The following is a 25,083-nucleotide window of genomic DNA, read 5'->3' as shown; positions in this document are numbered from 1 at the left end:
TTCGCACGCACGCGTGTTTATACTTCGCGGAACAGAATATATCCGGAATACCGAGCAACAGCAGCAGCAGCAGGCGGCATTCTCCGTGGCGGAGAAACGCATTTAGTCAGGAAAACGAATGTCTCTGTAGATATGGCGGAGACGGTGACACATTCGTTTTTGTCCCCAATTTACCGGAGCAAATCAACGGCGGGTGTTTATATCGCAGACTCTGACCGATGGCAAAACGGTCTCAAAGAAGCAGGTGACGCGTCAAGGTAGCCGAGAAAGAAATTGAGAATAGCCGAGGTGGGGGTGGGTGGAGGGGGGGCTGGAGGGGGGGGGTGGGGGCTGGGAGGGGGTTGCCACTGGATAACAATCAAGTGAGGGGGGGGGGGTCTCCATCCAACGCACAAATGAAACGCGCGTCAGAGTTCACACCGATAAATCTTTCGTTGCTATGGCGATATTTAACTGTGTGTCTTCGTTGAAAAGGAAGGCGGAGCGCAGAAGGGGGGCTGGGGAAACGTGTGAGGCTTCTGTGAATGTACGCACACTTCCGTTACCTCGAGGAGGGAGCCTTGCGGTGCATGGGAAATCTGGACGTCTCATCTGCCAAAGAGCGTCTGTTGCCATGACTATAACGCATGGGGTGCAGCGGCGGCGGCTTAACCCTTTATCTCTCCGAATTAGAAACGCGATGGCAGCGGAGCTCGGTTTCATTGCGTTCGCCGACCGCTACTGCCGGGGAGGGGTGAGATAAATATGCAGGTAAATATCGATGAGCTCCGGCGTAATTGATTTCGGATTTATACGGTAAGCTTTGCTGATGGACCGGTGGCGCAGCGGTGAAGCCGTTGCGCTATGAATCTGGCGGAGCTGAGTTCTATTCCTGGCTTCAGCTAAGAGAGGCCACCGCCAATGCACCAACCGAAGCTGACCGGTGTGGTGAAGTGTGGTCTAACAACCCCCTCTGTGATTGACAAAGCTTGGTGAGGGAGGTCTTAATCCTGCGGTGAATCGAGAAAGGGCTGTAAATAGCCTTTCACTGAACTTCTTCCGGGGTGTCAGCGAATCCTCACAAATGTGAAACGGGGCTTCTCCCAGTTAAACTTTTCCAAAGGGACAATCCATCTATCTATCTAGGTTGAACTTCTTTCGCACCGTGCGTCGCCAACCGTGATAATCGGAGGTGCGGCGGGAAGGACAACAAACTAAACACAAAAAGCACTTCTAAAGAAAATGAGTTTTCAGTTTAGATTTAAAAGTGCATAGCTCAAGTGGCTTCCTAACATCGGAAGGAAGAGCGTTCCAGACGGCCGCAGAAGCGCATCTGAAAGCGCGCGGTGCAACGACCGTCTTTGGACAACAAATCACAAATCAGTTTCTTATACCTCCTGCAGAGGGATTTATTAATTACGTGAGGTAAAAAAAAATGGCGTTCAATATTTAGTTTTTTTTATTCCAATCACTTTGTTATCCAAAACACCACCACCATTGCAGGCAACTCGTGCGCACAAGAGTCTCGCACACGAGTTTCCTGCGGTGGTCATGGTGGCGGTGGTGGCGGCGGTGGTGTGCTTTTGGGGTGCCCACTTTGTGGATGAGCAGTGATGTCTCTCGGACTCTGCCGTGATTGCCAAGCGGCGTCGTAAGGAGCCGGACATGCAAGAGTTAACCGATGCGCACATCTGCTAAGAGCCTCGCTGCCAAATTTGTACAGCTCCCCCCTTTCTCTGAGTTGTGCTGCAGAGGGATTTATTAATTATGTGGAGTAAAAAAAATGGTGCTCGATATTTTTTTTAAACAGATTCGGTTACGTGAGGTGAGGCGTATGCAATTATCATCTGAAGCGCCAAGCCTCAGGACACTTATGACATGAAAACAACATATGGCTATTCCATAAAATAACGAAATAAATACACTTTTAATACGTTAATGAAACCAACAATAATAAAATATAGTCATACTATTTGCCATCGAAGGTGGAACAATTTGGTCGACCGGATGTTACTAAAAACTAAACTAGAACTTTTTATTTTACCAGATAAGGCCCACTGAGCTATATAGCTCTTTTTCTGCAGCGACCTGGACACGAATGATAGCTCAACGAAGTGGCTTATCATCTGGAAATTTATAGCAGCCAAATACTCGTAAACACTAAACGTGGAGGGAATAACCTGAGGACCCGGAGAAAAATCTACGCAACCGCGGGGAGAACATGCAAACTCCAAATATACAGCAGGCGTCAGGGGCAGGATTGAACCCACGCCCTCCTGCATACCAGGCGAGGTAGTAAACATTTCGCCACTGTTGCGGCCCACAGTGGCTTTACTATTTCATCTCATCCACACTGTGGCCAACCACCACACTGCAGGTCCAAACGCTTCTCTACCTTAATCTTTCCGTGCTCGATTCAAGAATCACTTGAATCTCTCATCGATTATAACTTTTAATTGTGCCGTTTGTTGCTGCCCGCTCGACGTTCTGGGCCATTGAGCCTGTGATCAGCAACTGCGTTTACAGATAAAAAGTAAAATAAACTGAAAGGACTTTGCACGTAAATTGAACTTCCTTCGCACCGTACGTAGCCAACCGTGCTAATCAGAGGTGCTTGTAAATATCGGTGTTCATTGTTAAGTTAAATTTTATTTCGTTTAACCAGGTGACAGCTCAAAAAGACGAGGAGGAATCTCATTTGCAAGAGTGGCCTGGGTAACCATTACGAGAAAGGCAATCAAATAAAAAGTACTGCCATGAAGCAAATAAAGAGGTCAAAAAACGCCGTCGTGCAATAATTCGACGGCGGCTTGGGAAGGCCTTCATCCAGCAGCGGGTTGTCCGTGGCTGATGATGACGATTATGACGACGGTGATCGCTTTGCAATGAAAATAAAAGTGAGCAACGGAAAAAAAAAGGGGGACAGCATTGAAAGACGTCGCGGCACTAAAACCGCAGTTGTGCCGGTAGGTCAAGGGTCACGCGTACGGGCAGTGGGGGTCGTTTGCTAGTCGACTCGATAAACATCGTTCATAATGGCCGGCCTCAGGAAGAGAGCGGACGACTGCACTCCCTCGCGTTCGCCGTATATGGTTATACTCGGACGGCGAGAGCCAGCGTTGCTGATGTTTTCCTGTGGCTCAGCGCAGAGGCTCCCTGAATCTGGGTTATTTTTGTAAACCCCGCGGTTATAAATAGGATTGCAACGCAGAACACGGGTGTGGAACAGACGTCACTGTCGCAAGGCGCTCTACATGGCCAATGTCCGGAAGTCACTGATCAGCTTAAGATCATCTCTACCCGACTGCATCTAAGTCACTGTACCTGTTACATTTGAGGCCACATGATGAGCGTGCCCCACGAATCTGTCAATTGCCGTCCTTTTGCACGGTTGTGGCTGCCACCGTAACGCTTGTTGCTGCTGTCGCTGTCTTGTTGATGTTTGTAATTGTCGTGTTTTTCCCTCCTCCTCTGTCTCTCTCTTCTCCCTGCGTCGTCTCTCCCTTTATCCGCACCAGCCAGGGACGAGAGAGAGGCAGCAGCTCAGCTGGCCCGAGAGGCTGTCGCTATTGTGGCCAAGTACGACAAGGTAGGAAGCGACGGTGCCTTTGCAAGAAGAAAGTGACATTTCACAGACTGCTTGCGTGCCATACATGCTGTTGACAAGTCCTGCACATTCCACCAACTCGCACTCGAGCACAAAGACAAACAGAGAGATTCTCTTCAGGGTAATTATACGTGCAAAGGGTTATTGCTATACAGCAAAGACGAATGGATTGGTCCTCCCCATCAAGCCTTGCATGGCATGTGATATCACCGCACTACATGTAAAAAATGCACAAACAGCCTTGATTTAGGCCGAAAATTCAGGAGTCAAACTTGTGGCGAACATCAGTTGCTCCCTTTTCGCCGGCGACAAATCGCCTCTTCCCGTCCGACGAGGTTTCTCGCCGTTTACAGAAGAGTGTGAGAATCAATGTGAAAGGTGCCGTCGTTGGCCTGAGTGAGCTGCGAGAGGAAGGCAAGTGCATGGACATTGCCGGCCAACTTATCACGGCCGCCACGGCACGCGGTCGGGTGGTGTGGCCAACAGCACTCCCAGAGCTCTGCTGCCAACGTGCTTGCACACGAAAAATGCCAGCGTTTGTTTCGGAGCCGCGATCACCAATGGCAATGCTCGCGCCAGGCACGGGCTGTAATTGAATTACTTGGGGATGTGCGTGCGTAAGCGTTTAAGCCACGTCGCCGGGATTAAATCGCGAGCATCTAATAGTCACTCCCGGTGTCGTTGCCACTGGAAGGTTGTCGAATATTACTCACTCGTCCATTGCACAAACAGAAGCAAACACGTCTCGTCCGCTCAGTTGTCAACGCATTGGGAGTTTTGTTGTTGTTGTTGATGTTGTTGTTGTTGATGTTGTTTTTGTTGTTGTTGATGTTGTTGTTGTTGATGTTGTTGTTGTTGATGCCTTGTGAGGTAATGGATTTTTGAAGCGGCTGCCAGTGCTCGTGACGTTTTGCCCGTGCGAGCTCGTATCGCACGAGTCATGCAATTGGCAAGGACAAGAGAAAATAACTGCCCGAGCCCAGAGGACTTTGTAGCTTTATAGTGTTGTGTTTGAAAGGCAGCCACCACACCGATTGGTCTCCCATAAAAAAAAGTAAATAAATTAATAGCCATTATTACAGCAATTTGGATGTCTATAGCATCCAAATGCAACTGCAGCCTCACAAGACAATGAACACAACATGAGACGTGTCCATTATGGGGAGCACAACGGTAGAAATGTGCATGTTGATATAATTATTCACGGCACTTTCGTCAATCCACTTCTGGATGAAGGCCTCCTCTCACATCTTTCAGTCGGGGGGATTTTTTGACCATACATCACCACGGTTGGTCAGTTGGGTTGGTGAAATTGATGGGTCCAAAGCCAGTCTAGGTGTCAATTGCCGCCAATTGACAATCAGCCCCGGCCAGGTCACCTGGGTTTCACGGCGCGGCGTGCTTAACCGCCGCACCGCCTCTTCACTTATATATGCGCCGTGTTAACTTTTATGTAAGGGACAAGGCAGTGACGAGCGGAAGAGAAGGGAAAGGCCTTGAAACCGAATGTGAACAAGTGGCAGGGAGTTGACATCTTTGCTTGTCCTGGTAAAGTGCAAAAAAACAAACATTGCTACCCACAACTGAGTGGCCCCATCCCTTGAGGCTGGGAGGAGTTGTGTGGGAAGTTCTGCGTATGCCACAATTTTACGCTCCAGCTACCATTGCAATTCCACTGCCCCACCGCACTGTATTTCACCAACCGTGGCAGCCGGCCAACTTGCGAGAACGCACATTGACGATCGTCAGTCAGCAACATTAATGCCTCTTCTTGGTTCTTTCGGTAAAGTCACGTAGAATGGAAATAATAAAATAATACAAATAAAACATAATAAAATAATTCTCACGACGTTTCGGCCACAACGCAAGCAGCCGTCCTCAGGTGGAGAACAGGTCTGTCGAGAAGACAGAGAGTCGAGAAGACAGTCTCGACAGACCTGTTCTCCACCTGAGGACGGCTGCTTGCGTTGTGGCCGAAACGTCGTGAGAGTTATTTTATTATGTTTTATTTGTATTATTTTATTATTTCCATTCTACGTGACTTTACCGAAAGAACCAAGAAGATGAATCCCTGCAGTCACGAAAACTTTACATCGAAACATTAATGCCCTCATCCGGACTTCCTGTTCTTCATTCGGTACGCTCCTTTATAAACAGGACAAATTTCCTTTAATGAAGAGCCTCGACGGGGGATAAATGACACGCACGCGGCAAATGCCAAGACGCGCACATTTATTATGAATTCGATTTCGGCGGATTTTATTGGATTTAGTGGACTTCATTTTTCTCGCTTTGTCAATCCATAAAAAACACGATGAAGCCCGAAAATGACCGAAGTTTGTGTTTAAACCGATGTTGAAATCCACGTTTGCGCATGCAAATTTATGGTTGGATAAATGCAAAGCAAACTCGGATAATAATTCTGTATAATAATGACCTTTACTTGGCAGAGCCTAACTGCATTTTCAGGAGGGTTTTTGCTGTGGGGCACGTATGGAAAATTAAACAAATTGGTATTTTCGTCACTTGGAAGGAAAGCAGAATAGCCGGAGCAAACCCACATGTGTTTGGGGTCAACACTTGGAAGCTCTGCACGGATGGATTCAATCCACCTAAACTGTCACCTTTGAGCCACGTTGTATCCCATTGAGTTTGTCCAATTTACAATTCTGTGCGATGCACCAACCCTCACCTGCGCGTGCCGTCGCGACCGGCTCGTCGTTACGTGGAGGGACCGCGTTTAGAGATTGGCAGGAAATCGCTGCCTGTGTGACAGATGGCAGTGCACCTCGTGATTGACTTCATTACATTCCATCGCCTTGCCCGCGCACGTGACTGTGACAGAGTGCATCGATTTTGGTGATTAATATCAGTTATTTTGCTCACGATGCCCACATGTGAGAAAAAATATGGTTAAATAAAAATGCAAATAACGTGATATCGTTCAATTTAGGCTCATAAAAATCCAACAAAATTGTATAAACGAGACGGTGAAAACGGGACGAAAAATTACGGATTTTCAATGTTATTGAAATCCCGTATCGCGACAATCCATCGAATCTCCAAGGGTCAGGGTGGTGGGTGGGGAGTGGGAGTCGTCACATGCCTGAAGCACGCGGTCACACGCACGCGCACAACTTACATCACGAAACCGACATTCCTTCCACGGTCAAAACTGAACGCACATCCGTGCAAATAGTTTTTTCGGTGTTACCGTGTTAATTCACTAAATGTAAGTGTGAAGCATTGAGACAGCAACACCAATGGGGCAGACGTTTATTGTGTAATCCTAAAATACCTCGACAAGTGTACAGTTATGCCAACAAGTGATTCATTATCTGTGTCAGCGGCGGCGGCCGCTCCATCTGAAATGCACTCCCAAGCCAGAGGCCTGGGCTCATTTCCACCACCCCCTCTCACTTGCCACCATCCTTGTTGGTTCCTGCATTCTTTTCATTCTTCACCAATAGCTACATCGGATACCTCGTGCAGTATTTTTATATATAGAGAGAGAGAGAGGGGGGGCTCCCACGAACAGCACTCTTCTGCCCATACACAACGTATTATCTTCTTCTTGGTTCTTTCGGTAAAGTCACGTAGAATGGAAGTAATAAAATAATAAAAATAAAACATAATAAAATAATTCTCACGACGTTTCGGCCACAACACAAGCAGCCGTCCTCAGGTGTCTCCCCGACAGACCTGTTCTTAACCTGAGGACGGCTGCTTGCGTTGTGGCCGAAACGTCGTGAGAATTATTTTATTATGTTTTATTTTTATTATTTTATTACTTCCCTTCTACGTGACTTTACCGAAAGAACCAAGAAGATGAATCCCTGCAGTCACGAAAGCTTTAAATCGAAACGTATTATCTGTTAAGATGATAAAGTCAAAAGGTGGAACTGTCCCGCCAAGGTGCATTCCTCACGCGTTGCTCTGCGTCCCACGATAAACACTGCGACCGCGGTCGCTGGCGTTTTGCACCGCAGTTGCTCACTACCGTCCCATCTTCAAGCGATTCTTCAATGCAGCTTTATTTGCGCTTTTGCGGGCTCCTGTGTCGAACGGAGGCTACCACAGACGCAACGTCGTTGTCTTGCGCAACGATTACGGCATGCAAATTCCACCGCGTGACTTCGACTTTTGGAGTCTCGAGCAACGGAGCGAGCGATGATTTATAAACCCGGGGCTCACGCCAGCCGTGCAAAAAATGAAGACATTCCACGTCCATTCAAAACAAGTCCACAAGGACTGGCCCAATTTGACTAGAGTGTAAACATTGTGTGCCCGAGTCGGTGTTCTTCCCTTTAATAAACTCAACAGACTCCGACACTCCGTGTACAGATGGAGACAACCGGACCGTAAGTGCATGTGGCGTGGCGTTGACGGGATGGCTGTCCGAGCTCTCGCCCTCGCGCCGTTATTTTTAGGGGTGCTCGCGATGCGACCCCTGACACATGAAAGATGCGCGTGTCCATCCACCCAGACGACGTAGGTCTGGACGAAGCACGGTGACCTTGTCCGTCATCGCTGCAGCCCGGTTAGGCGAAGGCAGATTTCGCACAGCCCGAGAAATTAAAGCACTCGGGAGTTTGTCTTTTTTTTTTGCAAAGCGTGAAATGAAGTTGTAAAATGCGTTCCGAAAGGTTAGTTACCCCAAAAACCCGCTGGAATTTGATCGCCACAGACATTTTTTTCAACCCCCCCCCCCCCCTTAAACAGCTTTATAAGATGGTTAAAATGAAGAGTGGGTAATCGTTAACCACTATGAGCAGGCCAGATGTGGGCACAGCTTGCCTTGGTGATTGAATGCCCAAATGCGTTTCATTTACATTATTATTGTTTCGATGTAAAGCTTTCGTGACTGCAGGGATTCATCTTCTTGGTTCTTTCGGTAAAGTCACGTAGAAGCGAAATAATAAAATAATAAAAATAAAACATAATAAAATACAATTCTCACGACGTTTCGGCCACAACGCAAGCAGCCGTCCTCAGGTGAAGAACAGGTCTGTCGGAAAGACAGAAGAACAGGTCTGTCGGAAAGACAGACCTGTTCTTCACCTGAGGACGACTGCTTGCGTTGTGGCCGAAACGTCGTGAGAATTGCATTTTATTATGTTTTATTTTTATTATTTTATGATTTCCCTTCTACGTGACTTTACCGAAAGAACCAAGAAGATTATTATTGTCATTTTGGAATTCTGCATTGGTGTGTCATGGTTTAGGCACACTGGACTTCCAAATCCAGAATTCGCCGGGTTTAAATTTCCCGGCGCTCCAGTTGAAGCAACGGACGTGTGTACTCAAATTCCCCAAACCTTCTGACCAGGTGTGGGAAGAGCGGGCCTAATTCCCTCTCGAAGGGCTTCCTGCCTAGTGGAAGCTGTCCTATCAGCAGTGCCATAAGCAATGAACTGCAGGGCTTCACCTCCACCTGTCTATTATTACTGTAGTATCATGATTATTATTATTACGAGTGCTCGCTCCTCGTGAGGAGCGAGCGCGGTGGCTCGGGCGGGAGGGGGAGTTTTTTTTGGCGAGTGGCCGCTCACACAAAGCAGGCACAGTGCAGGTGATAGGGGTCCATTCTTAGTGTGGATCACACAGGTGCCATGGCAACGCTTGGCAGGTATTTGTGGTGTGCAGTATTCGTTCATTAATACCTTGGGCAAGCGATGACGTGCTTTACAATGCAAGGCATTGTGGCGTAAGCCCCACGTTGTTCGCTTGGCGTAACTCGAAACGGAGCAATGGCAAATCCCTTGACGGACAAAAAAAAATTGTTGGTGAATAACAAAAAGTTAAAAAAATAAGCAAAACATTCGTTGTGTGTAGTTTGGTGGGAAAAAAAATGTTTCTTCCAAAAATGAAATTTACAGCCCCAGAATTAATATATTTTCATCCTTTTGACAATTTTTTTTCCATTAAAAAACCCAGTAAGTTGTACGCTTTCGGCGGTGATTTGCGACACGCAATCACTGGAGTCTCAACATCGTGATTGTAATTGTTAGTTGTGCGAGTAAAACAAATTGAGCACTGACTGTCCTTAAACCGTTCTAATGGCGAAATGTCCATCCGGTGACGTTCACAACTCTTAAAGTGGAGCAAATTGGCTTGTTTGGAAATGGCATCTTTGATGTATTCTACACACATATGGCATTTCTTCCTCTCTTTGAGATACATTTTTGATTTGCACCCTTTTTTATCTAAAAGAAGGATTCTATTTTTAATGACACATATTTTCATTCTCACCCAAACGTGTACAAATGAAAATTGTTTAGATTTTGTGCTTATTTTTGGAAGTTGATTAAAAGTAGAACACACGCAAACAATGACGGTCAAAAACACGTGTGCTGCCCCAACAAATGTTTGCTCACACACTTTCTGGTGGAAGAGCCTCCAACTAGACAGAGCTCGAGAAAGCCTCTGTGGAGGGTATTTGGCCTACTCTTTCACGCTGCGTGGACAGAGGCCGAGGGATTACAAATAAAACTTTCCCATTGTTTCAACTTGCCACGTGGGGAGAGGAAATCGAACTGGTGACCTCTGGACTGCAAGTTCAGCGTGATAACCACTACACCACGGCAACATCCAATAAAAATAGAGAAGGGGAGAATAAAATAATGAAAATACCCTTCATTACAACAAGTTGAGGCATACCAGCCTCGATTTTAATAAAATATCATCCCAGCCACCTCACGAGCGTTCTGAATACAAAGTGCACTTTCACACTCCACCGTTGCTATGAAATGTTTCACATCGTTAGCAATGGATTTGTTGCCTATGGCTATTGGCCGTTTACGCCGTGGGAGTCCAGCCGGACAACAGTGACACCGTGATGACACCGCTGCCTGTTTGTGCGCGTGGCAGGGCCGTGAGGACGGAGTGGAAATCGACCCGTGGGAAGATGCCGACTTCCGGATCTATAGAGTCACCGATCGCTTTGGATTCCTCCAGTGAGACTCTGCCATCCCTTCTCGCACCCGCAAGGGGCTTCTCCCCAATGCGGTCACACGATCGCGGTGCAACGCGAAGAGCTGTTCTGGGTTGTTGTTTTTTCGCTCTCAAATGTGAAGCTCCCCATAATACGGCTGGCTTGTTGCGGATGGGGGTCCAATGTTTTACAAGGAAGGAAGGAAGGATGTTGGGAACGAGGCCAAGAGGCAGAATAAGAAATATGTTGTTTGGTGATTTGAAGGAAGTGGACCCTCGTGGAGTGAAATGAATAAGAAAGTTCGATATCAAACAGGATGGATGGATGGCCTTTTGAGGCATGGACCTGCAAATGGGCAGAGGACTAAATAAGGATGAAGTTTAAAGTCTTCGTCATGCCTCAGGCCTCTAAAGTAGTTTGTATACCAAATGGTACAAATTTGTATCTGATCTTACATAATGAACTTAGTTTTATCAAGTATTCTACAGTGACATTCTTCTTATTTGAGCTGATGTGGGGAGCACTATTAGCACATCCTATTACCCACAATTATTCGCGAGAATTACTCTCATATCCACACAGCTACCCGTGGCCTATAATACAATAAGTCAAGATATCTGGGTTACCGCTCATAATTCATAGATGAGCACGGACAATGGAATCGATGTGTGAACATTACGATTTTATGCTGATTGATTCTGAGAGCAGGTAATTTGGAGCATGGATAATTGTAGTCTCACTGAAAGTTTTTGAATCTACAGACATAAGCTTTCATCTGGAAACTAAATGTAGTTTTTTTTATGTTATATATTGCGTCGTTCATACAAATTGCATCTCACTAACCCTGAGTAACCACAGCCAAGATGGAGGGCAGCCAGGCGGTAAGCAGGAACTACCAACAATTAGTTGCCCATGCTCTGCAGTTCTCTATATAATAAGACGTTTACAGCCAATTACTGAGTGTTTGTACCTGTTTAGTACTCCACTCTGTGCCATGCAGAGTTACGTAGTACCATCCTACCAGTATTCTATTGAATCTCGAATTGAGTTGTATCTTCAATGATAGTGAAGGATTTAAACTAATTGAATGGAGAGCAACTTATAAGCCTGACCATAACACATACCTGTACTTACATTGCCGAGAAACTTACGCATGAAATGTTGGTATTTAAAAAAGAAAATCCCAAAACATGTTCTGAATATAAAATCCAGTTCGCCTAAGTCGCCACCACACCAGGACGGCCTTAAGCCGTGAGTGATCGACAAACAGAGAGATCTGTTCCCAGCCACCACCTTGCCCAGGAGCTCCTCTGTGGTGGGCCACTGTAAACGCCACGTGTATGAATACCGTCCTCACAAGCTCAATGAACACGCTGATCTGGTTTGTACGTGGGCCCACTGTACGTGCTCCACTCCATATTGTTTTTGTCTCGTAGCCACGTGTGCGTTACACCCTTGTTGGCCGCGTTCATGGGCACACCACTAACCGCAGTGTCAAATTTACTGCTTTGGAGGACGTTGAGACAATGGTTACTCTTTAACTTTCCGTTCTCATGTTAGGCGAGTAAGCTGGTCCAGGTTATTCTCACTCTGGGTATGCATTATTGGGGCTTGTCAGGGTTTGTAGCAATCCCAGAGCAACAGCCTGGCTTCAATTTGCATTTAACGATGGCCATCTTTGATATTCCTGTGTATGCATACCTGTCAACCCCTTATCAGTGCCTACCTTATTATAGACCAATTCAGACCTCATTGGTCACCCCGTGCCCTTATAAATATCAACATCTATCCTACAAAGTCCCATCACAAGGGAGAAACACAAACAGATAGGCAAAAACATGTTTTACTCAATTTCCCTGGACAAGAATACGGGTAAACAATATGGGTTTACAGGTATGTGTATGTATGTTGAACTTCTTTTGCGCCATACAGAGACAACTGCACTAATCGCAAGTGCTGGAGAAGGACAACAAACTAAACACAAAAAGCAGTTCTAAAGATATGTATTTTCAATCTAGATTTAAATGTTCATAGCTCCAGTCGCTTCCGAATATTCGTGGCATTGTTTTAGCGCAAGACTTGTGTATGGGGCACTACATTTCACAAACAATTATAGTCTGCAGTAGTTTCACAGCAATTTGCGCTTTTGCCATGTACGGCATTACCCAGTTGGCCAATTTGCAAGTAATCTGCAAATATGGCACAATTTGTGGACTGTGATGCTAGCACACGTGGCCTACTCTTTCTCGAATGATGTCACAGGATCTGAACTGTCCGCTGTGAAGCAGACTGTAAATGACCGCAAACATTTGCGCTCCGAGGCTTCAGGGCTCCCCCATTGTTGGCCATGATGAAGTCGGGGCTGACGTGAGGCCTAAGTGAACTCAACTTTTCAATGAACCAGCAACCAAATCGGAGATGTTGCCCGTGAGGGCCTCTAAAAGCAGAGGCAGGGGATGATATAGGAATGTGAACATAGGCGTGGGAACCCAAGATAAGGTCCTGGCACGGAGCCCAAGGGTGACCATAATCCTGGCCTGGTTATCAGAATTGGTATGCACTTCAGTCCGGTGACCTCAGTGTCAGCCAAAAATTGCTCTCATCAGTTAATATCTCGCCTCGTGAAGCATTTCGGAAATGCCTATTCTTGGAGTTGGGAAAGGAATCGTGTCATTCTTACGGATACAGTGGCAATACTTAAAGTGTGTTGAGCAATATGACCGTCGAGAAAGCCACTCCTTGGAGAACACATTGTCGACTGTTTGAATTATTGTGGCACATGTGTGACCCAGATTAAAGGGTCGCATTGCTCATTTACTCGCGAGTGATCAAACCATGCTCAAGTTCGCTAATCAAGCATATGCAAAGGCGAATTTGCGGTATATGGATGCTACACATTTAGTAAATATGCTGACTTGTACATAGTTAATTGTAAAGAGACAGTGCGCACATGGATTTGTTTTTGAACGGGATATTTATACACGTACACAACAATGAAACATTTAGAAATGCACTTCGGCGAATGACTCGTTTTCCTGAGGAAGGGCACGGCAGTAGAATATCAAAATACAAATCAAATATTAATTCACAAAGAAAACAATAGCTGCCCAGATAATGGTAATCAATGCAACAAATTGTATTTCAGGAAAAATACATTTTTGAAGGCGACTCAGCAGTGGATCGACAAAGGGATGTCAATTTAATTATTGTTATATAATGAAGAGATTCACATAAAACATGTGATTACAATGTTTTTCTAACGCACATAACCAGTTGAGCAAGACATATTAGTTTCTGATAGGGGATCACAAAAGCCTTCCTGAATCTATGCCAATTAAATCAACGTGCGCTTGTTTACCCAACGTGATCATGCAAAGGAATGGGGAGCACTTTTACTGAACAGTTTAAATTGTACGAAAAAAAACCCATGAACATTTTAATAGCCATAATTTTCAGGGAAGCCAAAGGCGCACAGAATGAGAATTTTAAAGCAATCATAGGAAAGAAATTACATTGGAAGGAACACCACACATATAGTCTGAGGGCATCGCAAGCTGCCATAGCCTGGCTGCCCAAGCACAATATCATATTTGGCCCTGCCAGAGACAGACTAGATGCCAGAGACAAACCCAAATATCACTATGCACGCACAAACAAAAATAGTGAACATGATTTCCTGCTCAAATGAGCAGTGAGGCAGTGCTCAACTCCCCGTTGACGGTCCTGAGCCAGTGGCGGATATTCCACATTCCTATGACGGCGATGGGAATCTGTACAAGACAACCGCTGTTGACTTCCGCCACAGAGTAGTACCAATTGTATCCACCTTGGAGGGATGATGGGCCGAGTCAACCTCAAACCAGGATTTTAACGCGGAAACCTTTTCGGCCGTGAGCCACGTGCTCTAACCGCCAAGCCACCTGGTCCACCAAAAAAATTACTAAAGTCATTAGGCTGGTGTTGCCACGGTCTCGGCGATTAAGATGCAGGAAATTGGTTATAATTTCCTGTTGGCGTGTGGTAAATCCTGGCGGGGTTCGGGTTACCACTGCAGGGCATAACTCAGTCGCCTAAAGAACCTGCCAGGGATAGATCGCATTCTTCTGCAATCCGAGCACGGAGCACGCTTACACTATTACGTTGAGCGGGCCGGCAACACGATAAATTATGCATGGCAGCACTTTCAAAATAGCGACGTCCGCACGCGCGTCAGCATGTGAACCCCATTGCTTAAACAACGACTCTGTAAGATTTTGTAGGCGACCCCCCTCCCGGCTGCGCTGCAACGTTCGCCGCCTCGCGATTTGCGCGCTGCCGCTCGAAACGGCGCCCCAGTGGATCGCGTCCGATGTGGGGTGGAACCGCAAGTGGACATTGCGCTCCCGCGCTCGTCCCAGAGGTCGCAAACGGGTTTTGATTACTTACCCGTACCCGTACCCGGCTGCACCAGGGTCGCAAATGGGTACCCGTACCCGCACCCGGCCAGGTACGGGTACCCGTTCCCTACCCGTACCCTACCCGAAATGAGTGACAAACGGTTACTCACCAGTGACTCACGGCCTACCCGTACCTGTACCCGGCCGCACCAGGGTCGCAAACGGCTACCCGTACCCGTACCCGGCCGGGTACGGGTAACCGGGTATCGGGTAGGGTACGGGTATCGGGTAAACCCGGTTGCGACCTCTGCCTCGTCCCCATCAGTGGAATGTTGAATTTCCACCACTGGTTTAAGGCTAATTTCAGCAGGAAATTGTAAAAAATAAATAAAAAATAAATAAAACATACAAAAAATGACTCAGGGGATCAGTGGGTTTCTGTGGCACTTATTGAGTCCATACCAGTTCAGTTCCCTGAAGGGAAATAATAAAATAATAAAAGCTAAACATAATAAAATTGTGGCCGAAACGTCGTGAGAATTTAATCATGTTTTATTTTTATCATTTTATTATTTCCCTTCTACGTAACTTTACCGAAAGAACCAAGAATATGACTGTGGTGGACTCATTCATACTGCTGCGTGGACCTGGACAGTTCACTGTAATGTATCAAGAGTAGGCGTGTATGCATATAAACGCGTGTTCATGGCACCAATGCAAGTGCACTTGGCGGTCGCATTGAAGACGTAACCGAGGTGCCGCTCATTCGCGTGGGCACCTGCGCCGCACAATTCTGCGAGCACGCCGCGCTTTGGTTTGTTGCCGCGTTTCACGTGAAACTGCCAACGACACAAAAGCAGCAGCAGCAGTGCAACGTGACCGATTGACGTGTACGACATGGACTTCACTCGTGCAGCTTGTTCATTTAAATTGCAATACAGCATAATAGAGGGGTTTGTTTGTGGGTTAGATCGCGTAAATATAAATGTGTCATTCAAGCCGGCACCACCCGGCTCAGCCAATTAGGAAGATTTGTCACGTGAACAAAGCGTGCCAATTAGTTACTAGTTCCAAACACCGGTGTGTTGGAGAGTAAACCCACAACATTTACAATTCGATTTTTTAAAACGACACATTTATATTTACGTGATCTGACCCAAAAAAAAACCCTCTTATGGATAATATTGATTGCGAAAGGCTACGTGTTGCAATACAGTACTTGAACTTTGCACCTCCGATTAGCTCGGGTGGCTACGTGCGGTGCGAAAGAAGTGCAACATACATACTGTACAACATTTCGGATTCCGTCTAAAACAAACCGTGAGCTGTACGGGGACAAAAAGATCATGCATGCTTACTTTTTTCATTTTTTGAGTGATGAGACAATCATAGAAAGGGAGAGGAAAACTATCTTAATGAGGCTTAAACTTCAAAGGAGTCAACAGCACGGATAGCCGGGTGGGAGGGAGAAGCAGCAGATAGAGCCTCATCGGCTCTGCTTCCGGAGCATTTGAGAAGTCGTGGAGGAAGAGCGACCTCCTTTGTACGGGAGGGATTTATCCACAAACTCCATAAACGATTCTAGATTTGAAGCTTTCGTGACTGCAAGGATTCATATTCTTAGGTTTTTTTCGGTAAAGTCACGTAGGTAAAAAAAAAAAATTACAATTAATAAAAGTAAAATAAAAAATAAAATAAAAATCACGACGTTTCGGAGGCAACACAAGCTTCCGTCTTCAGGTGGAACCGTCACAGCACGATAGCTGTATCAAGTGAGAGAAATTCCAAGAACACAGTCCTTGTATATATACTGGTTGAGGGTGGGAGGAGCCAAGGTAGGCCCTGAATATTATTTCTGTGAGGTTCGGTGCGGCTGAAGCACGCTGTTAGGAATGGGCCTTTGTTGTGTAAACTTGGTGCGGATGATGTAAAGGTGCGTGACGATCAGGTGCATAAACGATCCCTCTTGAGCCCTGCCTCTCTGAACACTGTGGCAGCCTGCATAGCCCGGCAAGCCAGCAGTGTTAACACGTTCGCCTTGGTTTCTTTTGCAGCAACGAAGACCTACCCGTTCCAGATGCACTGGAGGAGAAGGCAAGTGATGAATCGATGAGATCCAGCCGCACTTTGGCCGGCAGGTGTTAACCTCGGCGAAAGTTGTTTTCAAAGTGCGCTAGTTTTTTTTCCCTCCGGTCATCTCGTTGACACTGGCTCCAGAGTTGAATTGGCTTTGGTCAACACTATCCTGCTTTAAATGGGCAAAGCATATTTATACAGGATGTTCGCACTCGCAGGTTAAGGCTCCTTGGCTGAGCCCTGCGCAAATTTATGCAGCCCTTGTCAAAGCTCAGCCTGTGGGTTTCACACTGGTCACACTTGTTAACCTGCCGATTGTCACCTATCAATGTGGAATAGAATGATACATACCGCGCAAATTGTTTAATAGTAGTACACAGGAAGCTGCCCTCAAAATGACTACCGAAAGACATTTTGTCTCAACAAAGGGAAAGAATGACAAGCTCCTAATTTTTTTTTTAGTTAAAGGAGCCCATCGAGATCTGGATTTTAAGCTCACTGGCCATCATGGGTACATCCCTGTGATTTGATCCCAGTCATGGTTCGATTCAGAAATTATATATTTTCAAATTATAAGAATGTCCTTGCAGCAGTGAAATACTGTACTCGCATGAACATCCATGGATTGTTATCACATTGTACATGCAATCTGGAGGTCGCCGGTTTGTTTTCCGGCACGACAGTTGAAACAATGGTACCACAAGTCTTGCTCTCCCCGCCTTTGTCCACCCGGCAGTATAAACGGGCACGTGGGGCATAGAGTGTGGGTAACCCCTCACTCCCCCCCCCCCACAGTGGGGGGCGCTGCAGTGGTGAGAGTTTAACTCGCTCGCCTGGTATGCAGGAGGTCGTGGGTTCGATCCCGACCCTGACGATACCTGCTGTATATTTGGAGTGTGTTTGTGTGTCTCTCTCCCCGCGGTCGTGTGCATGTTGCTCTGGGTCCTCCACTTTTTCCCTCCACATTTAGAAACATGCGTTTAAGAGTTTTTGGCTGCTATAAATTTGCACGTGATAAGCCACTTCACGAGGCTATAATTTGTGACTTGGTCACTTGTGAAAAGAGCTATATAGCTCAGGGGGCCTTACCTGGTAAAATAAAAAAAACTGTTTAATAGTATATTCTTGGTTCTTTCGGTAAAGTCACGTAGAAGAGAAACAATAAAATAATAACGAAAAATAAATATTTTTATTATTTTATTGTTTCCCTTCTACGTGACTTTACCGAAAGAACCAAGAATATGAATCCCTGCAGTCACGAAAGCTTTAAATCAAAATGTTTAATAGTAGTTTAGTGTTTGGCCAGCAGTGGCTTGAGCTCGCAATTGCCGTGCTGCACCTCCACCTCGATGTTTGTACACACGGATTGTAAACAAAACGAATCTCGCGTGCAGATTTTTTTGGGGGGACGTGTCGAACGCAAGAACCGATTTCTAACCGATCGTTGCGTCCCCCCCCCCGCCCCACCGTGCTAAACGCATCGCGCTGCCTCGTTTATTGGTGCAGCAAAAGCTGTTGGAGATCGAGCGGACAGACAAGTGGCTGAAAATGCTCAAGACCTGGGACAAGTACCGGAACAGCGACAAGGTCGTGGCAGAGTCCCCTGCGGGTGGCGTTTTGTTTCCCCACAGCACCGTGGACACTTCCCCCCCCCCACCCAAAAAACAAAAAAACAGGCGTCTGCGACCAGCCTCTCTCTCTTCCTCTCATTGTCTCCACCGCCCGCCCGCGCTCGCTGTTCCGTCGCTCGCCACTGCGTTTCCCCTCTTGCTTCCACGCTCGCTGGCTTGCCGCCGTGGCCGCACGCTTATTACACTGGTCAACACACTTGTTCTGGCATAAGGTATTCCAACGGTCGTAAGGTAATTTTGGGGTGCTGATTCCAAATCTGGCATCAGTTTTTGTCTATCACATCAGGTTTTTGAGATTTCAAATATTGCATTTTCAATAAAAACTGCAGAAGAAAAATATTAAATAAATGTGGATATCTACATAAAATTATATTATAAACACACTATCCTAAACCTACATCACCATATTTTAACACTAAAGCAGTCACTGACTCGCAACAACTTGCAATCACAAGTGACAGAGTTAATTTCGGGTAAAACCAATGAAAATGGGGTATGCCGATAGCATAAAATGAGATGTGATCGAGCAAATCTGAGATCAGATTTGGAATCAGCACCCTGAAATTAGTCTAAAACAGCTGCAAAAGTCCAGGCCAGAAAAAAAATGTTTTTTTTTTGTTGACTAGTGTGCAGTGCTGCACCGTCACAGCTGCGAATTGCGGAAAAGGGGTTTCTCGTGTCGTGTTTGTGTTCGTATACAATTCTAATTACCTTTTTTTACGGGAAACGCATTTTATTGCTGTATTAGTATTTGCAAGAATATAACGTATTCCTACCAAAGCAGGTGGGGGTTGGAGAATGGTGTATGGCAGAATTTTAATATTTGGCAGCGATATAAATGGAGGGTGAGAAATTGGTTCCGTAATAATGTAAATGCTTTTTGCGTACAAATCGTAATACAAATTACGATGGACGCACGTGTGTAATATTTTTTTTCACTCTTTTGAAATATCAATTATAGTGTCATCACTGCCCGGGTGGCAATCATTCTTTGGTGTCATCCACAGACTGGCTCATTGTGTTCACGGAGCACGGAGACAATGGGACACCCATGATAATAATACACAACAATAGTACACAATTGGCTTTTACATTGTCGAGCAGATGACCAGGTCGCCTGAAATGCACCCAATCTCATCAGATTTTGGAAGCTAAAGCAGAGTTGTACCTGCATCGAGGCGCTTTTCAATGGGCGACCGCATGATTGCATGCATAGCAAGCATTATGGGCTGTGGGCCTACGTTGTGAGCAGCGGAGAGCACTAGAGCAAAATGCTTTGCTGTAGTGTACTCAGCTTTCAACCAATCCACGCTGTCCAGTGTGATGAAGTATAGTCAACATAATCCCCACAACCCACACTGCGTTAGGAGGCCCTCATCCAGCAGCGGATTGACAAGTAGAATGGGATGCAGCTGTGTTGCTGCACCCAGCCGAATGTGTATGTCTATGCAACCACTTTTTACTGCCCTGTTTTAGTCGCTCAAGACGAGCAACTGATGAATAGAACATAAACTATCCAGCGTAATAATCTCAATTTTGGAGCTTTCGTAACTGCAGGAATTATTCTTTGGTTCTTTCGGTTAAGTCACGTATAAAGATAAAATAATAAATTAAATAATAGCATACTACGACGTTTCGATTGCAACACAAGCAATCATCATCAGGTATGTCTGTCTGCTTGTGTGTCTGTCTATAGTTTTCTGGTTAAGATTTTTGTTGCTATTTCTTTTATACCTGATGATGATTGCTTGTGTTGCAATCGAAACGTCGTAGTATGCTATTATTTAATTTATTCTTTTATCTTTATACGTGACTTAACCGATAGAACCAGAGAATATATCCAGCGTAAGTTGTGCATCTCCAGGATTTCAAGGCACTGAAGTAATCTAAATTATAAAGTATTCCAGTGTAGAGTATCCAAATGCCCCGTTAATTAATAGCCATTCACAGCCCTTTTCCTATCCACTGCTGGATGAAGTCCTCGGCAAGCTTTGTTATGAGACCATGCATCACAACGCTGATCAATGTGGGTTAGTGAAATACGGAAAAAAGCTGATGCGGTGAAAAGCATTTAAAATTGAACGTCGGTGCTTTGCGCAGTGTTAGCCTTGGCCGAGAATCGAAGCCCCGTTCGCCAGGTTCATAGCGTAGTGCGTGAACCACTGCGCCTCCGCTCCACCCAGTTGGCCACGAGCGAAATGGCCACATAAATGTAAAAAGTAAAAATAACAAAAAAATAACAATCAGCGGTAGAAAAACAGTTTGGTCCGAGCGGCGGGAGTAATCGTCGTCTGGTGTTCCGACAGCTGTCCCGGAGGGTGTACAAGGGTGTTCCGCTGCAGCTCAGAGGAAAGTTGTGGTTGCTGCTGCTCGAGGTGGCACGTGCTCACTCCGACAACAAAGGCGTCTACGAGGTTCGCTGCTCCTCCCAGCGCCCGCCACAAACCCCGTGCCGTTCATACATTTTCTTTCTGTGGCGGCGGTGGCGGCGGTGGCGGCCGCAGGGCATGTCCGGCCGAGAAGCTGCCACGCCGCCACGGTGAATTTGTGTCGCGTTTTAAGTTTTGATTGGCAAAATAACGGGATGTTGCCCTGGTGTGATTGTCAACACGCTAGACTAGGATTCCGGAGGTCAGCGTTTGCTTTTTTTCCATCATCAACAGAGCGAGCGAAGGAACAAAATGTTCCATCTTCAAAGGCCCACATCCAGATCGGTATTTTAAGCTCACTGAACACCAGGGGATGGATGCATCCCTGTGATTTGATAAACTGTCAAGAATTTTAGTCACGATTTGATTCGCAACTATATGTTTTTCTTTATGATTACGGTACGTCGTTGCGGTGGTGGGATACTTTGCATGAACACTCGACTTGCCATCCAGAGTTCACACCGGTTGGATCTACCGCTACGGCAGTCGAAGCGATGAGGAACGTTCCTTAAATCCTTCCTGCACCTGCCCGCCCTGCGGTACAAATGGGCGCGCTCCCGTTCGCCGATCGGTAGGTCGTGTGCGGTGGGGCAAAGTGTGGGTACTCCAAACTCGTCCAAGATGACGAGGCCAGCTTGGAAGAGTAGGCAAACTACTCTCTAGAGGGGCTGTCTCGCGAGAACCCCCTCTTACTCGCGTTTGCAAGCAGTTGAAGATTCACACCTTTGCTGAACCAAAACAAGATTTTCATACGGCAGCGTGGATGTTTAAGTTTAAAGAAAAAAATCTTCACACTTTCATCATGTTATAACAGAAAATGTGCATTCGGAATACCCCCTACCCTCGTAAGAGAGCAACCCTGCTTGCCAGAGAGCGGCACGTGGAAGCAGATTTTTCAAAGCAGCGTTTTTCCCAAGATCTCTTGGAGCGACACTTGATCCACACGCTACGGGGCAGAGGTGGGACAAAGTCATTGTTATGCAAGTCCAAGTCGAGTCGCAAGTCATCAAATTCATGACTCGAGTCTGACTCGAGTCCAAGTCACATGACTCGAGTCCACATCTCATAGGTGGGACAAAGTCATTGTTATGCAAGTCCAAGTCGAGTCGCAAGTCATCAAATTCATGACTCGAGTCTGACTCGAGTCCAAGTCACATGACTCGAGTCCACATCTCATAGGTGGGACAAAGTCATTGTTATGCAAGTCCAAGTCGAGTCGCAAGTCATCAAATTCATGACTCGAGTCTGACTCGAGTCCAAGTCACATGACTCGAGTCCACATCTCATAGGTGGGACAAAGTCATTGTTATGCAAGTCCAAGTCGAGTCGCAAGTCATCAAATTCATGACTCGAGTCTGACTCGAGTCCAAGTCACATGACTCGAGTCCACATCTCATAGGTGGGACAAAGTCATTGTTATGCAAGTCCAAGTCGAGTCGCAAGTCATCAAATTCATGACTCGAGTCTGACTCGAGTCCAAGTCACATGACTCGAGTCCACATCTCATAGGTGGGACAAAGTCATTGTTATGCAAGTCCAAGTCGAGTCGCAAGTCATCAAATTCATGACTCGAGTCTGACTCGAGTCCAAGTCACATGACTCGAGTCCACATCTCATAGGTGGGACAAAGTCATTGTTATGCAAGTCCAAGTCGAGTCGCAAGTCATCAAATTCATGACTCGAGTCTGACTCGAGTCCAAGTCACATGACTCGAGTCCACATCTCATAGGTGGGACAAAGTCATTGTTATGCAAGTCCAAGTCGAGTCGCAAGTCATCAAATTCATGACTCGAGTCTGACTCGAGTCCAAGTCACATGACTCGAGTCCACATCTCATAGGTGGGACAAAGTCATTGTTATGCAAGTCCAAGTCGAGTCGCAAGTCATCAAATTCATGACTCGAGTCTGACTCGAGTCCAAGTCACATGACTCGAGTCCACATCTCATAGGTGGGACAAAGTCATTGTTATGCAAGTCCAAGTCGAGTCGCAAGTCATCAAATTCATGACTCGAGTCTGACTCGAGTCCAAGTCACATGACTCGAGTCCACATCTCATAGGTGGGACAAAGTCATTGTTATGCAAGTCCAAGTCGAGTCGCAAGTCATCAAATTCATGACTCGAGTCTGACTCGAGTCCAAGTCACATGACTCGAGTCCACATCTCATAGGTGGGACAAAGTCATTGTTATGCAAGTCCAAGTCGAGTCGCAAGTCATCAAATTCATGACTCGAGTCTGACTCGAGTCCAAGTCACATGACTCGAGTCCACATCTCATAGGTGGGACAAAGTCATTGTTATGCAAGTCCAAGTCGAGTCGCAAGTCATCAAATTCATGACTCGAGTCTGACTCGAGTCCAAGTCACATGACTCGAGTCCACATCTCATAGGTGGGACAAAGTCATTGTTATGCAAGTCCAAGTCGAGTCGCAAGTCATCAAATTCATGACTCGAGTCTGACTCGAGTCCAAGTCACATGACTCGAGTCCACATCTCATAGGTGGGACAAAGTCATTGTTATGCAAGTCCAAGTCGAGTCGCAAGTCATCAAATTCATGACTCGAGTCTGACTCGAGTCCAAGTCACATGACTCGAGTCCACATCTCATAGGTGGGACAAAGTCATTGTTATGCAAGTCCAAGTCGAGTCGCAAGTCATCAAATTCATGACTCGAGTCTGACTCGAGTCCAAGTCACATGACTCGAGTCCACACCTCTGCTACGGGGCGTACTTTCCCACACGCGCCCCACAATGAGAGATGTCGTTTCGTTGACAACGGTCAACCAAATATTTTGTAATACTCAGACCTTCCACTTGGCTAAACTACAGATAAAACTATTTACCATTTAAACGAATTATGTTTTTATTTAACCAGGTAAGGCCTACTTAAGCAATAAAGTTTTTGTTTTTTAGATGTGACCTGGCCACGAATGAAAGCTCACCCAAGTGGCTTATCGCGTGGAAATTTATAGCAGCCAAATACTCAGAACACGCGTTTCTAAATGTGGTGAGAAAAACCGAAGTACCCGGAGAAAAATCCACGCAAACTCCAAATATACAGCAGGCGTCAGGGTCGGGATCGAACTCACGACCCACTATGTACCGGGCGTGGTAATTGAGACCAATCAACTTCACTACATTTGAGAACCCGGTTTAATGACGCGTGGGTATTACCCACATTCACATCCAGGGCCTCGGCGGTGTCTGCTCAAATTCTACGACCCCTGAGCCACGAGGACACCTTTCTGAAACCTCGTCGTGATTTCGATTTAAAGCTTTCGTGACTGCAGGGATTCATCTTCTTGGTTCTTTCGGTAAAGTCACGTAGAAGGGAAATAATAAAATAATAAAAATAAAACATAATAAAATAAGCTAGGTCGCGTTGTGGCCGAAACGTCGTGAGAATTATTTTATTATGTTTTATTTCTATTATTTTATTATTTCCCTTCTACGTGACTTTACCGAAAGAACAAAGAAGACTCGTCGTGATTACTTTGCACACCTGCCAACGTCCATCGGCTTAAACATTGCCGCCTTCCCGTGCGCACCGTGCCTGGTGACAGTTTGTGTTCATATGTGCAGGGATGATAGCAGAGCGACGTCTCTACCGCCATGGAACTATAACGGTGCTTAGCGAAAATCGCTTGCACCCTTTTTTCTCCTTTCTCATTAATGAAGCCGCAAAATTGCGCCCGCCTGCGAAATGTTATCCCATTTAAAAAACAATTTTTGAAATGTTCTTTTATGTTGATACGTACTATTAATGGGTCGCAATCATCAACGATGGGCAGCCGGGCTCCGTGAAATATTTTGGTTGACTTGCAGAGTCAGTCATCATCAGTGATGATTTAGCCACTGCTGGCTGAAGGCCTCCCCAAGCAGTCTCTCGTAGTCTTGCGATGCAACAATCCGTCTTGCTCGTGCACAAGTGCCGATCCCATCGCTCCATCTCCACGGTGGACGTTCTCTCCGGCATTCTCCCTCCTTTGGCGGCCACAACATTGTTCGTCTCAACCATCGGCCATCATCCTCTTGAGTGATGTGAATCGTCA

At 46.2% G+C, this 25,083-nt stretch overlaps 1 protein-coding gene across 2 annotated transcripts in view; it reads left to right on the top strand.

Moving 5' to 3' along the window:
• Positions 1–25,083, top strand: part of LOC144720322 (uncharacterized) — a 69,341-nt gene that overhangs the window by 23,507 nt on the left and 20,751 nt on the right. For both annotated transcript variants that reach the window (XM_078596989.1, XM_078596990.1), the window contains 5 exons: positions 3,498–3,568; positions 10,457–10,542; positions 16,951–16,990; positions 18,479–18,559; positions 20,910–21,017. In XM_078596989.1, coding sequence (XP_078453115.1) covers positions 3,498–3,568; positions 10,457–10,542; positions 16,951–16,990; positions 18,479–18,559; positions 20,910–21,017 — 386 coding nt within the window. The remainder of the gene's footprint in view (positions 1–3,497; positions 3,569–10,456; positions 10,543–16,950; positions 16,991–18,478; positions 18,560–20,909; positions 21,018–25,083) is intronic.

Source organism: Lampetra planeri, chromosome 8, assembly GCF_965212315.1.
Source record: "Lampetra planeri chromosome 8, kcLamPlan1.2.h2, whole genome shotgun sequence".
In the NCBI taxonomy this organism is placed as follows: domain Eukaryota; kingdom Metazoa; phylum Chordata; class Hyperoartia; order Petromyzontiformes; family Petromyzontidae; genus Lampetra; species Lampetra planeri.
This window is presented reverse-complemented; position numbering and strand designations above follow the sequence as displayed.